Source organism: Cyprinodon tularosa, unplaced genomic scaffold, assembly GCF_016077235.1.
Source record: "Cyprinodon tularosa strain WSP-4 unplaced genomic scaffold, ASM1607723v1 ctg118, whole genome shotgun sequence".
NCBI lineage: Eukaryota > Metazoa > Chordata > Actinopteri > Cyprinodontiformes > Cyprinodontidae > Cyprinodon > Cyprinodon tularosa.
In genome coordinates this window covers 138,314-153,604 of record NW_024037981.1, presented here as the reverse complement: position 1 = coordinate 153,604, position 15,291 = coordinate 138,314, and the positions used below count along the sequence as shown (strand labels likewise).

The 15,291-nt window shown below is 39.2% G+C and overlaps 1 protein-coding gene across 1 annotated transcript; it reads left to right on the top strand.

Moving 5' to 3' along the window:
* The first annotated feature begins 3,833 nt into the window (after positions 1 to 3,833).
* csdc2b (cold shock domain containing C2, RNA binding b) lies at positions 3,834 to 14,534 on the top strand. The gene is made up of 4 exons (XM_038309220.1): positions 3,834 to 4,013; positions 7,081 to 7,403; positions 8,270 to 8,392; positions 13,153 to 14,534. Exons 2-4 carry the CDS (start codon positions 7,222 to 7,224, stop codon positions 13,313 to 13,315), a joined length of 468 nt encoding a protein of 155 aa, XP_038165148.1. The 5' UTR covers positions 3,834 to 4,013; positions 7,081 to 7,221; the 3' UTR covers positions 13,316 to 14,534.
* Positions 14,535 to 15,291: the final 757 nt, after the last annotated feature.

Below are 15,291 nucleotides of genomic sequence, written 5' to 3'. Positions count from 1 at the left end.
AATAATTGACACATCCGTAAAACTGTCAGAGCCAATAGAATCTGTGCCCGTTTCTAAAAATCACATACAGGTGCTGGTCATAAAATTAGAATATCATGAAACAGTAGATTGATTTCAGTAATTCCATTTAAAAAGTGAAACTTGTATATTATATTCATACATTACATACAAACTCATATATTTCAGATGTTTATTTTGTTTAATTTTGATGATTACAAATGACAACAAATGAAAATCTCAAATTCATCATATCAGAAAATTAGAATATTACTGAAGACCAATAAAAACAAAGGATTTATAGAAATGTTGGCCAACTGAAAAGTATGAACATGAAAAGTATGAGCATGTACAGCACTCAGTATTTAGTTGGGCCTCCTTTGGCCTGTATTACTGCAGCAATGCGGCGTGGCATGGAGTCGATCAGTCTGTGGCACTGCTCAGGTGTTATGATAGCCCAGGTTGCTCTAATAGTGGCTTTTAGCTCTTCTGAATTGTTGGGTCTGGTGTATTGCATCTTCTTCTTCACAATACCCCATAGATTTTCTATGGGGTTAAGGTCAGGAGAGTTTGCTGGCCAATTAAGAACAGGGATACCATGGTCCTTCAACCAGGTACTGGTAGCTTTGGCACTGTGTGCAGGTGCCAAGTCCTGTTGGAAAATGAAATCTGCATCTCCAAAAAGTTGGTCAGCTGCAGGAAGCATGAAGTGCTCTAAAACTTCCTGGTATGTGGCTGCGTTGACCCTGGACCTCAGAAAACACAATGGACCAACACCAGCAGATGACATGGCACCCCAAACCATCACTGACTGTGGAAACTTTACACTGGACTTCAAGCAACGTGGATGAAGTGCCTCTCTTCTTTTCCTCCAGACTCTGGGACCTTGATTTCCAAAGGAAATGCAAAATTTACTTTCATCAGAGAACATGACTTTGGACCACTCACCAGCAGTCCAGTCCTGTTTCTCTTTAGCCCAGGCAAGACGCTTCTGACGCTGTCTGTGGTTCAAGAGTGGCTTGACACAAGGAATGCGACAGCAGAAACCCATGTCTTTCATACGTCTGTGTGTGGTGGTTCTTGAAGCACTCACTCCAGCTGCAGTCCACTCTTTGTGAATCTCCCCCACATTTTTGAATGGGTTTTGTTTCACAATCCTCTCCAGGGTGCGGTTATCTCTCTTGCTTGTACACTTTTTTCGACCACATCTTTTCCTTCCCTTCGCCTCTCTATTAATGTGCTTGGACACTGAGCTCTGTGAACAGCCAGCCTCTTTAGCGATGACCTTTTGTGTCTTGCCCTCCTTGTGCAAGGTGTCGATGGTCGTCTTTTGGACAACTGTCAAGTCAGCAGTCTTCCCCATGATTGTGTAGCCTATAGAACTAGACTGAAAGACCATTTAAAGGCTTTTGCAGGTGGTTTGAGTTAATTAGCTGATTAGAGTGTGGCACCAGGGTCCATCAATTTTGAACCTTTTCACAATATTCTAATTTTCTGATATGATGAATTTGAGATTTTCATTTGTTGTCATTTGTAATCATCAAAATTAAACAAAATAAACATCTGAAATATATGAGTTTGTATGTAATGTATGAATATAATATACAAGTTTCACTTTTTAAATGGAATTACTGAAATCAATCTGCTTTTTCATGATATTCTAATTTTATGACCAGCACCTGTATACAGTCTAATAGAAAATGAATCAAGCCAAACACAGGCAGTACTTGCATCTATGTAGCTATGGATGACAATATATAATTAACATGGATTATGACTTTAAAACCAGGAATTTATGTTCCTTTGCTTCATGAAATGAGCCTAATTATTCCCTGTAATCTGCTTGTTCAGTGAGTTTTGCATGCAGAGCAGTGACACTGATAAGCATGGTCTTTACGAACGCCCCCCTACTTGCCCAGAATTTTACATATATTGTTCTCTTGCCAATGGTCTTCTTGTTTCAGTTGCACACCTGTCATTCCTGATCCTGACAGCACAGGAGCAGATCTTCAGCACCAGAGCAATAGAGACCCAGATCTACCATACCAGGCAAGATCCCAGCTGCAGGCTATGCAAAGAGGCCCCAGAAACAATCCACCATCAAACGACATGGTGTAAAGATTCTGGCAGGAAAGGAATACATGGAAATCCATCACCAAGTGGCTGGTATAGTGGACAGAAACATCTGTGCAGGATACAAACTGGCAGAGGTGTATAAACCCAGATCCAGAAAATAAAAAGCCTTTAAAGATATCAGTTTCAAACATCTGCATTTCCAGGTCCAAAAAATGCACACTAATCACCTGGTTAAGTGAAAAGGATGAAGGAAAACAAGGCTGGGTTTTTACTTTCTGGATCTGGATTATTCCCCTCTGCAAACTGGAGACCCCCAGGTCAAAATCAGCCATCTCCTAAGTACAAGAGCTAAGATACTGTGGGACGTCCAGACACAAACAGACTAAATGGTATATTTGTGTGTGTGTGGGTTTAATTTTATTGCTTTTTCTTCTTTTTTAACTATGTTTACTTGTTTTGCTTATTATTTACCTCTCTTTGATCAAGGTTACTAGAGGTTCACCTTGAACCTGTTCTCCTGTGAAAATTATTTCTTCCCTATGGGGATAATAAGTTAATAATTATATGGTTATAGAAGTTAATGTGCTCATTATTCCACTTTTTCTATGGACCAGATTCAGTGGCGGTTCTAGACCAAATGTACTGGGGGGCCAGGAGGGGCCTGCATGTTTTCATAGGGGAACAGAAAAGGGAAAATTCTATTCAATTAGGTTTAATTAAGATTCTATGTCTCATTAGGTCAATATAAATTCATAATTTAGGAATTTTACATATTTTTGACTTAATTCAAGTTAAAAATACTGTTTTCTATCAAATCTGAATTACAACTCAATAGAGCTAAAAATGTTAGTTTTTTTTATTTTTTCTGAAAAAAACATTTCACAGATAAAAACTAGGATTCTATCTAAATACCACTGAAGCTATCACCTTATTGTTTTTAAATAATTAGTAAAACAGAATTTGTAAAGAAAAAAGTGAAATGAAAAATAATCAGTCTGTTCCATCACATATCATCATTAGAATTTCTTTGAGTATTATGTCTTCAGTACAGGGGCCACAATACGGGCCAGGACATGATCTACAGGGGCACCGGTCCCCGTTGGCCCCTGTCTAGAACCGCCCATGACCAGCCAAGCAGCTCTCTCTGTTTCTGCTTTAACATTTCTAACCTAAGATGCTCTCTGGCATTGGGGACTTTGTGAATATTTTTTATCTGACCAGAGGAAATTCTAAGAAAAATCTACAGAAAAATGGAAATTCTCAGATTTAACTTAAGATGACGTCACAGGAATCTGATTTTATGGGATTCATGGTGAACACCCTGGTCTCCACCTTCAGACTGAGTCCAGGGAGGAGGTGTGAGGTAGGAGGGGGCTGTGACGGACACAGTCCCACATGGTTTGTGTTCTCACCGTCACCCTGTTCTTTTCTGATCCACTTCTGTTTATTGTGAAATCAGAAAAGCAGAACATTGTGTTTCATGGGCAAACTGTCAAAACCTCCACCTCTAATATCTAATTAAAACCACCGATTGCTCTGATGAACTAAATCAATCTCTGATTCGCACACTTTGGCTGCTGAATCTAACGCTGTGACCTCATTGTCTGATTGATCATCTGAATAATTGCTGGCTGGATGAATAATTAAATAGATCATATGTCTGCAGATACCCCCCTCAGCCAGCCAAACTGGGCTCTATCTGCGGATGCAGGTCAGGTGGTGATGGGGGGGGATGACCAAAGTCACTTTCACCAACAAGTCCCATCACGCCATCGGAATCTCTTGCAGCTGCGCAGACCCTCCATCACAGGGGCGTCACTAGAGGGGTTTCCGGTGCGATCTGCGCCGATTTACTCCATTTATTTATTTCATTGCTCCACTTCGACATAAAAAACACGCGATCTGATCTTCCTCTGCCTCTTCCAGCACCCATGCCGAAAGTAAGTGATCATATTTTTATTTAAGGGCAGGGGAGGGGGGGCTTGCTCAATCATCAGGGTTGATCTCTGTGTTTATAGATCGGAACAATTATTTAATTAACACTTTATCATCTGATGTGTTTATTTTATAACTGCTGCAGCTCACCCCTACTCGTTCTAAGCGTGTTTTAAAGAAGCGACCCTTTACTCTGTTTTTGTTTGACTTTCTATTGTCTGATTGCGCTCAGATGCTCCAATTATTGCTGTTCACACAGTTTATATAATTACAATCCAGAGAAACTCAGATTAGAGGGAGATTGTGTTTTGCAGAAAGTGCAACTGACCACCAGGAAGAAAAATATGCACCGAACTCAATGCAGCTTGCATGCAATTAAAAATGCACATATGCTGTGGATTTTACGGGGGAAGGAATAAAAAATGGTTGCTTTATTTATTTATTCATGAAGGCTTTTATTAGTCTGCTTTGCTGCAGATCTATCTAGAAATATGGCTCTAGTAATAATTTTCTGGTTGCAGTCCTGCAGGGATAGTAAGCCATATACAATTTGTCATTTAGGAACAGATCCCTGACGTCACGAACGCACCACTCTGCAGCTGTTCTTACGTCACACCGTCCGCGAGCATCAATGCATATGCAGTTGGCGTAAAGAGCGTCAGAGGCACGCTCAGAAAGGCGTAAGCTGTTTGTCCCGCAGAATGGCATCATGGCTTAAAATGAATCAGTGGGAGAATCTATGGAGGAACTGAGAGGAGATCATCTGATCAGTCCGAGTGGGAGAGATGGTTCATTTCCTCATATCTGGACTAGATTTGGAGTCACTTTTTCAATCTAACATGAATTTTGGCTTTGATTTTGCCTCTAAGAGTCTCTATCATGACTTTCTGAAGAGGCTCAATCACAGACAGCAGATGCGCTTTATGATAATAATAATAATAATTATTATTATTATTATTACACTGAAAACAATTAATGCAACTGCTTTTGGCATTTGCTTAATTATATTTAGTTACTTTAACACGATTGTTTCATGTTAGCAGAGTAGGACATAAAACAATTGTCTTAAAGTAACTAAATATGATTAAGTAAATGCCGAAAGCAGTTGCATGATTTTTTTCATTGTAATATTATTAATGTTATTATTAATATTACTAGTAATTACTATTAATCTGCTAACCTGCAATTCAATTTAATCTATTTCTTTCTCACTCGGGTTTCATAATAGATAAATAGACACATATCGCTTTGAAAATGTAGCTTTTATTATAATAATCCCCTCTGGCAGGTGAAGCGCAATGAAATTCAATTCTGAAAAAAATGCTGTACAACAATCATGTTTCACAACTAACTATAAAATCCAAACACCGTCGAGGTTTGCAGCTGGCGGTGTCACAGAGAGAGATTTATTTAGTTTATCAGTTAGTTCACATCTGAGAACAAAAAAGCCTGGGGAGTGGATTGATGAAAACAATCTAGAATTTCCAAAAAAACAACAAGCCTTTATAAACAAATAAAGTATTATTAGTTGATATTATTACTTTAGGGTTGCTCAGTGTCGCAGTGGTTAGCACGGCTGCCTTGCAGCAAGAGGGTTCTGTGTTTGATTCCTGGCCCGGGGTCTTTCTGCATGGAGTTTACATGTTCTCCCTTGGCATGCATGGGTTCTTCCTGGGTACTCCGGCTTCCTCCCACAGTCCAAAAATATGACTGTTAGGTTAATTGACTTGTCTAAATTGTCCTTAGGTGTGAGTGTGGTTGTTTGTCCTGTCCCACTCAGGACAAGCGTGTCAGATAATGGATGGATTATTACTTTATTAAACCTTTAAATGATGTTGAAATACAAAGAGACATATATTTATTTCAGCCTCTGGCCACTAATGCATACATATATTGAGCAGGAAGATAGAATAGCTTAGAAAAAATAAAATATTTTTCTGTCCTTGCAGCTAAAGCATGAACACGTGGAGTTTATCCACTGAACCTTTAAGGAGAACTGTTTCCTGGATCACCAGGATATATCCTTAATTTCAAGAGATTTTGAATAAAACATTGCTTATTTCCTTCTCTAAATAAATATATGAAAATTAAAGTTTGTTTATTTATGAACTGCTCCACGTGAGATCATGCTACTGCAGTGAAAAGATGTATTTCTTATAAATCTTTTTGCATCTTTATCACTGTTGCCAATGAAGCTGCCATTCTAACCGCCTCCTTCCTTATTACAATCAGCATAATTTGTGTAAAAGCTGTGATGACTCCAATACACACATTGCCATGCATATAAATAAGACATCCTGGTAGAAAACCTTTTATTTTGCCTCCAGAAAAGCTCTAATACGCTATAGCAAACGTTGGTGTAGACTGAGTGCAATAGATTGTTTTTGTCAGTGGTTTGTCTTGTGGTATCAAACAAACTGGTTTTGCTGTCATCAAAACATCACACTCTGTGTCAGCATCTCAAACGGATTGTGGTATAAACATTTTTGACACTTGCTCATTTCAAAAGTTCAGAATGAAGTGCACAGTGCTGTACAATGATACCACACACAAGATAAACACATAATAAACTCAATAGATCATTATGGTGGTCTATTCTTCTGGTGAATACGGCATAAAATCAGCCAGATGACAATGATAATTTATGAACAGCTGTTTTTCTAGTGTTGCAGCGAATCCTCATGGACTTAGCTCTAGACTTTGACTAGGCCAATCTAAGATATAAGCACACTTTAAGCATGGTCATTGTTAGTTTTCTTCCAAAATGTGGTGAAGAAAAAGGTAAATATTGATTTTCTTTGACCAGAGCAGATTCTTGGACACATTTTCTGTTTTACCACAACTGGCTTATGGCTAATTATTGTAACTGCGCTCTAAACTGGTCTAACATGTAAAAAGAAGACATAATACATTCACTATTTTTATAAAGAGGTGTAGGAATACTGATGTAATTTTTTTTATTTTATTTATTTTCTTATTTGTTTTATTTAAAGATTCTCCGTCTCCCATGACATCTAAGTATAAAAGGCCCTTAATGTCCTCTTGGTCTCTCGTCTTTCTTTCTCCTCACAGTAAATCTTGTTGAAGGAGCTGAATCGGCAGAGCTGACCTCCAGTGTGGTGGACGTCTCAATCACAGACACAGCAGAGGACAGACAGTGGTGACAGTTCTCATCGTCTTCCTCACTCCCTGCATCCCTTCATCACACTTGACATGGCCGACCCAAGCCTCACGTCACCCTCCGGAACGCCGCTGCGCTCCCCCAGCACCCCCCTCAACCTCTCCTTCCCTTTCCCAAAGGATGGGAACAGGGTGTGGCCAGAAGGGAGGGAGCCCCCGCTTCCCCGGGACCTGCCCAGCCCGCTGCCGACCAAACGCAACCGCACCTACTCAGCGTACGTCTAAGCTGCTGCTTCAAGCTGATATATGATCATATCCTCACTGTCTGCCTTATATATAGGGAACTCACTTCCTGTAGTTTGCAGCCTTAATAAGAACTGTGCTGAAAGTCCTGAAGTTTAGATTCAGGCAAAGTTGCTTAAACTGTTTCTCCCTTTAGCTTTAAACAAACAGCATCAGTTTGCACATAAAAACATTACTGATTTAAATCCATTTTAAAGCTTTAATAGGTTTGCCTGTGAAGCATTTTGCCACAAAACTAATTCATCTGTAGGATTGTTTATTATATAAACCCCTGAATGTTGATCCCTTTAAACCTACTGGGCTCTCATATGTTTTTATTATGTGGATCCAGCCCTGCCTGTTGATGAGCAACATTTTCTTCATAGTGAGGCACATTGTTCCAGTAACTTTCACTGCAGGTTAAAGGCCACCAGTTAAATGTTTTTTCCTAGACGGATCTTTCTGTTTTTTCCCTCTCAATCGATTCCTGCATTTCCCATAGAATTTTCCAGAAATTTAAAAGTTTTCGTCTTTTTTTAGTGGTTCAACTGGATATCACTACTGGCAATAAGAAAAAGATTAGATTGCAGCTGTAACAGAACAGGAAAGAATAAAATCCTTAAAAAAATACACTGACATGAATACCTTATATATATATATATATATATATATATATATATATATATATATATATATATATATATATATATATATATATATATATATATATATATATATATATACACACACAGTATATATAAGCTCTATTATTAAGCATTGCATGAATACTGAAGGTTTAAATTATCATCATTAATTTAATGGTTCTCTCTGTCTTTTCATGTCTTCATTTTGTCTGCAGTACGGTCCGTGCTCAGTCTGGTCCAGTTTTTAAGGGCGTATGTAAGAACTTTTCCAGATCACAAGGCCATGGCTTCATCCAACCGTGTCACGGTGGAGAAGACATCTTTGTTCACATCTCAGAGTAAGTAGCAACAACTCTTAACACAGCAAACTAACAATCCTGCTTTGTTAATTAAACTGCAGATGGCACATTATACACAGCTGGGAGTAAATCAGCTCTTCTCTGAGCTGATTTCTGTTTAAACTAAATATGTGCATAATCTGCACATTCATTCTGCAGTATATTGTAATTTCATTAAAATGAGTCAAATCACTGTTGCAGCTGATTTACTTTAATGATGTGTTTAAATTTCCATATCCTGTAAAATCTTTTGTGAAAACATTTTAGATTGTGCGCTTTAAGCAGCAAAATCAGGATCTTCAATGATCCTCAATGAATAATGGTTGTCGTGGTGATAAAAACTATAACCGGGATCAGGAGTTTTTCTCCACTTTGGGCGAGAATTCCAAAAGAAAAAGATCCTAAATCATGATTATGATTATCAGAGAGACTTAACATCAGTTGCATGAATAAACAGTTTCTTACTGTGTTTAATTCAGGGACCATTTCGAGGTCCAGAAGGCGTTCTGTTTTATTATTCAGACATATGGCTCAGAAATGCAGACCTCTGAGTTTAAACTGATTAAAACCAATTAGTCTGGATGGATTGTGATAATGAGATCCAGTTACCTTCGATCTAAGCCTGCTTTGTGGTATTTGGGAAACAATTCACACATTAGCTTAGCTCCTTCTAGTGGGAAGCAGCAACAGCAGTAGGATTGGTTAACTGACAGTAATCAAAACCAATAACAATGTTTTCCTCTCCCTTCATGCCTTAAACTAAATATGGTAAATAACTATATTTGCATTTGGTTGAATAAGATACTGAAAACCCTTAATTACCCCAGGGGTTACATATAAAAAGAATTATCTGAGAAAGAAAAAGTCAGATTTCTCATAATTCTGAGGCTGGAAACAACCAGCTTCAAAGACAGAAATATGTGCTGTGCAGGAGGACAACTAACGTTATGGCGGAAATGTTGAATTAAGATGACTGTTTAACACTAGAAGTCCCAAAGTGCAGACTTTAGTCTGCACCTAGTTTGTATCAAGTATCCCCCCAAAGGTGTTAACGGCTCTCCTCTGGTGCTCCATTTTCAAATCAAATGCAAATGTAGGAATGTGGTTTGGTGACTTCAGCTGGTGTGCTGGGGTTTCTTTGTTAAAGTTGCCTCCCTTTGTGTTGTAAATGAGCTTTTTCAAGGAGTTGAGTAATTTACAGAATTTCTGTGGGGATAAATAGAGCAGGCACAGCACACAGACTCAGAATTCACCCGGAATTCAACATGGCACAACCAAGGCGACCATGAAGGATGAACGCTCAAGAGGCTTTAGCCATGCTTCAGAGCATGCCAGACTACGAATCTTCAGAGCATGCCAGACTACATCAGATGAAGAGGAAGACACAGTGCGCGGCAACTCCCCTCCTTGCAAAAAACAAAAAACTGCTGATGTTGGCACAATGCCTGGATCCACAGAGAAGGCTAAAGATGGCACTGTTTGGTCCCACTGGAAAGTTGAAGACTTTTCTGTTCCTGAAACCCCACAGACTGCCTTCAATGGATCAGGAGGGCCAACAGATTCTGCGAAACGCAAAATCACAAGCCGCCTTCGCAGCTTCCTGTGTTTGTTGGATATGAACATGTTGCTGACCATCAGAGACTGCACAGTCCACGAGGCCCGCAGAACAAACCCAGCTGGCAGATGAGTGTCTATGAGCTGATGGCTTTCCTCGCAATCCTTTTTCGAAGGGCTGCCATGGGTTACATTGGTCCCATGCGACACATGTGGGCCAATAAATTCGGAAACGCAGATATCAAACCCATAATGCCTCGTAACCGTTTTTTTGAAATAAGACGGTACCTTCATTTTGACAACAAGGACACCCGCAAGGAACGCATACACAATGACAAATTTGCAGCAATTTCTGACATCTGGATGCGGTTTGTTCAGAACTGTGTGTCGTCCTACAGTCCAGGACAGCATGTTACTGTGGATGAGCAGCTGTTTCCGTCCAAGGTTCGGTGCCCCTTTTTGCAGTACATTGCATCCAAGCCTGACAAGTTTGGAATCAAGTTTTGGATTGCAGCAGATCTGGACACAAAATACATGTGTAATGCCATCCCTTACTTGGGAAAGGATCCCACTCGTCCAAAAGGAGAGAGGTTATCAGAGAACATTGTTCTGAAATTGATGGAACCATTTTTGGAAAAGGGAAGGACTGTAGCTATGGACAATTTCTTCACCTCTCTGTCTTTGGCTAACAGGCTCCTTCAGCGAAATACAACTCTGCTTGGCACCATCAACAAAATTCGTCGGGAGCTACCAGCAACTGCAAAGGAAACCTCGGGGTGCCAGTTGCACTCCACACAGGTGTTCAAATCTGGAAGTGCCTTGCTGACGGTGTATGCGACAAAAAAAAAAAGAAATCTGTCTGTCTTCTGAGTACCATGCATCACAGAGTGGAAATTGTGGACATTCAAAAACCAAAACCAAACACTGTGGTTGATTACAACCATCTCAAATGTGGTGTTGATATTATGGACCAGAAACTGCGCAACTACTCTGTGCGTGCAGGAACACGGAGGTGGCCTATGGCTGTGTTTTATAACCTGCTTGACATGGCCACCACAAATGCACATGTTTTGTACACAGCGTGTACAGGATCCAAAGAAAGTTGTCGACTGTTCATGCTGGAGCTTTCAGAGGAACTCAAAAACAGGCTCCTGCAGGAAAAGACACAAGAGGAAGAGCAAAAACAGCTACGTCGTGAGATGAGAGTTTCCCAGCAGAAAAAGACTCAATGCCAGGTGCGCATACTCTGCAATAACAACAGAAGTACTGAACGTTGTGTCCACTGCGGCAAATTTACCTGTGGCAAATGTAGGAAAGGCTCATCATGGGAATGTGGAAACTGCTAGATGGGACAATTGCATTTTACATTTTTCCACATTATATTTAGTGCTTTATCCATATGTAGACTGTTTTTCTTTATCTGAAATAAAAAAAACTTTCTGAGGCTATACCTTTTGTCTGTTGTTTTTCAAAATTGAGCTGTTTGGGGTGGGAATTGGGCTCCAGTCCCCCCAACTGATCTGTACAATGAAAACATCTCCATCAGCTGACAAGAATATTTATACAACAATGACCATCGGCCCTATTTACTAGAGGGCAAACAAGCAAACATCATCCGCTCACGATTTCCAGCGGAAAGCCAGTTTTGTGCTGGAAACCCGTTTCCAGCTCAAATTCCAATCTGGCGGCAGGTGGAAATGTAAAGGTTGTGGGTGGGAAGTCTAGCTCCCAGAATAAATAGGCCCAGCAGATCGACTCAGAGTTATTGAGATTTCAAGCTTGGCTTGGCGTACAAGCTTGGCTGCAACAGACGAGCATGTGTTGTACAAGCCGTGCACAGGGACCAAAGAGAGTCCACCAAACTTAATTCTGCTACTTGCAAATGAACTTCGTAACATTTGTATGCAAGAAAAGGCAATAAAGGAAGAACACATGAGACAGCATTGTGAGATGAAGAGACTACGGCTGTTCCTTTTGTGACATAAATGTTACTCCAATACTAAAGGCATACTGTTTGTCATTCTCTAAGATTAAATGACATAAAAAGGCGAGACAAGACAAAATACAATTATTCTTTCTTTCATATAGTGAGCTTTGCAATATAAATGAGTCTGTTGGTGAATGGACAATAGAAATAGGCTCTGCCTTGCCTTGTTGGAAAAGCATGGTTATGACTTGTTCTCAGCTCAGGAACTAGGACCGCTATGATATCTGGTTGTTCAATAGGTTTGCCTACATAAAAGATTTAGATATGACATATAAATATATTCCTGTAAAAAGGTATGATGTTGCAGGGGCAGGTACTGAAAAGTGCTTGGAACATGGTCTTGATGCCAGTTTGTTTCAGCCTTTATCCAGTCTTAATGTAGAAGGGCTGGTCATATCACAGGTTATTTGCATTACAATAGGGACAGTTAGCAAGGCAGAGTGAATACACAAACTTGCAGAGGGGAGGGGGGCTTGCAGGAAAACTGAAAATCTCTGGGACATCTAGTGTTAAGGGGTAAGTGGCCCCTAGATGCCCATTAAAGTCAGAAGTCTGTGGGAAAAAGACAGAAATGTGAAATAAAGTTAGGATTCTGACTTACTTTATTAGGAGACTTCTTTTATAGTTCGCCTAATCCTCTTCCAAATATCAAGGATTTTGATCAGAGTAATTTGGCTCCATCAAACCTTCAAGAAATTCAACTAGGAGCTCTACAAAAACAATCAAATTTAGCATCACTGTGGGAAACACTTGCTCTGGGAATGGAAACAGTTTCAGAAACACAAGCAAGAGCAACAGCTCCTCTCTGTTCTATGGATTTAAGCAGGAAAGGAACAGACCCATATGAAGAGACTGTACTTTACTACTGGGTTATAGAGATATAAAAACTGAATTATAGGTGAAAATCACCTGTTATTCTTGCAGCATTTGCATGTTTTATAGGAATAAGTGTTGGACTGTATCTGAACTCCTTTGAATTTCCAGAAAGTTTGCATCTCAGGAACCAACCTGTTTGATTTTGCTAGATGGATCTAAACAATTCAAAACTTCCTGTATGAATTGAATGCACCATGCATACACCTTAATAAATATGTATAAAAAAAACAGCCCTTCATGTGAATGTGAGAGTTTCAAATGTTGTATGATTTGTTTTTTCACTCTGAACATACTTCTTAAAGGAAAACAAAAACTCCTCTGCTTCTTTTTGTCTGTGTTCCAGTATTGAAGGGGAGTACGTCCCTGTTGAGGGAGACGAGGTCACATACAAGGTGTGCCGAGTGCCTCCTAAGAACATTAAGGTGCAGGCCGTGGAGGTGAAGATCATACACCTCAACCCGGGGACCAAACATGAGACCTGGTCCGGACAGATCATCAGCTCGTAGGGACTGAGATCTGCTCCGGGTCGGATGGGTGGCGATGGCAGCGGTGCTCCTGGACTCTTTGCTTTGTTTAAAAAAAATTAGACATACATGTTCCTCTTTATTTCATGAAGAGCTGGCAGGTACTTAACGTCACAGTTACAGATAGCTGCTCCCGCAGTGGCACTGAATTATACTAAAGAAAGGCAGTTTTATTGTGTTATTTATGTCTGTTATTACTGAATTTAAACTGGGACCAGAAACGCATCAGAGCTTGAAGTGGGAGAAGCTTTCTGTGTCGGTTTCACCACAGATGGTGTAAAAAAAAAAAAAAAAAAAAAGCAAAAAGGAAAGAAGAAGAGTAAATCTGATGTGGTGCAGACTGCTGTGTGTTTTTATGCAAGAGGAAACAACGTGTTGTCAGTTTTACTTCCCCTCTTAGCAGCTGATTCCCTGTCATCTTCTCCATCGAGGTGACATGTTTCTTTCAAATGTTCATCACAGGAACTTATCTTAGTCTGAGCATGGAAAGGCTAAAATTAAACTCAGACAACAGCAGAGTCAAAACAATGTGATGAATATATAAGTCTTCAATAATCAGAGGTTCTAGCCCTGGAAAAAAAGGAAGATTTAACATCTCCTTATATGATGGGGTGGTTCAAGTAAGCTTAAAGGTTTTAGATTGTTAAAAAGATGAGCTAACAGATTCAGGGAGTTTTGTTGTGTACTTTAAAGAGAAATTGTCACAGTTTAATTTAAAAATATTTGGAATTGTGAGAATTTTTTTCCTCTACTTCCCAGCTTTAGAGATTAGCCACTGACTTCCTTTTAAAAGGTATAGAACATTTATAAAACCGTAGAGCTTTGTTTTATATATTTGTATTTGGACTTTGGTTTAAGATGATTAACAAAAAAAATGTTGCAAGATATTAGTTATATTATTGGGAAAAGGTAAGACTTAATGAAAAAAATGTGTACACTAATTCAGCTCAGATAAAAACAGTTTGAATATTTAAGTTTTCAAACCAGAGATTTTCACAGTAAAAATGTCTAAATAGTCCTTTATCATTTATTGAGGAATAGGAATCTGTAAATCAGATACATGTTTTATTACAGTTCCCAACAGAGGGAACAACATTCAACATTATCTGAAAACCAAAAATGCAGCAAAAAAAACCCTAAAACTTTTTTTTTCTAAATGCCCTGGCCGCCTCCTAACAGAGTGGCGCTATGGGTGGTAAGCCATATTTCCCATAGAAAAACTGAGACCAGCTAAAATAATCAGGAACTACACACATTTTCGCTGAAATGATTTCACGCCATTGTTCTGTCTTAGTAGATTTCTGTTCGATTTTGTGAGTCTAAACTTGTATTTGTCCTCAGATTACACTCTTTATATATTCCTTATGAAAACTACATGACCTGCCACATCACATCAGGCAACACAGCTGGGTTTTCCCTTGGAAATCAGTAAAAAAGTATGTGTTAAAGACTATTTTAAGAAATGTAGAAGTTGAAACCATATATCATGTGTTTAGGGAAACTCTACTCATTCCAGTTATTCAGATTAAATGTGATACTGCACTTCTTTTTCTTTTATGCCAGATCTTTTCCATAAAAACATGTTGATGCCTGAAATTATGCTTTTATCACTTCAACTAAGCCTTGAAAGAACATTAAAGCCTAATTTTATGACCTAAATGTGCTTCATTGTTGTCTGTAATTCACGTGGTCCGCTTTAGCTATTAGTGTATGTAAATATTTAAATCCAATACCAGCCTATGGTGGGAATATTTAGTGGATATTAATTATCCCAGATGAGGATAATATTGTTTTAACATTTATAAGCTGTTAAAGCCTCTTTAGTGGGCGGAAACAACAGATGAAGAAAGCCTGTGGTTGTTGGGGGGGCGGTGACAAAACAGCAAATAGACAAGCAAGGTAAACAAGACTGTTTACTTGATTCAGTCACTGCAAATATGATACAACTCAAAACAGGA

Bases quoted from the DNA above. Each gene is read 5' to 3' on its own strand.
- csdc2b (XM_038309220.1), top strand. From the start codon at position 7,222: ATGGCCGACCCAAGCCTCACGTCACCCTCCGGAACGCCGCTGCGCTCC. The intron at 7,404-8,269 runs GTACGTCTAAGC...TTTTGTCTGCAG, and splicing joins CGCAACCGCACCTACTCAGC to TACGGTCCGTGCTCAGTCTG. The intron at 8,393-13,152 runs GTAAGTAGCAAC...TCTGTGTTCCAG, and splicing joins ATCTTTGTTCACATCTCAGA to TATTGAAGGGGAGTACGTCC.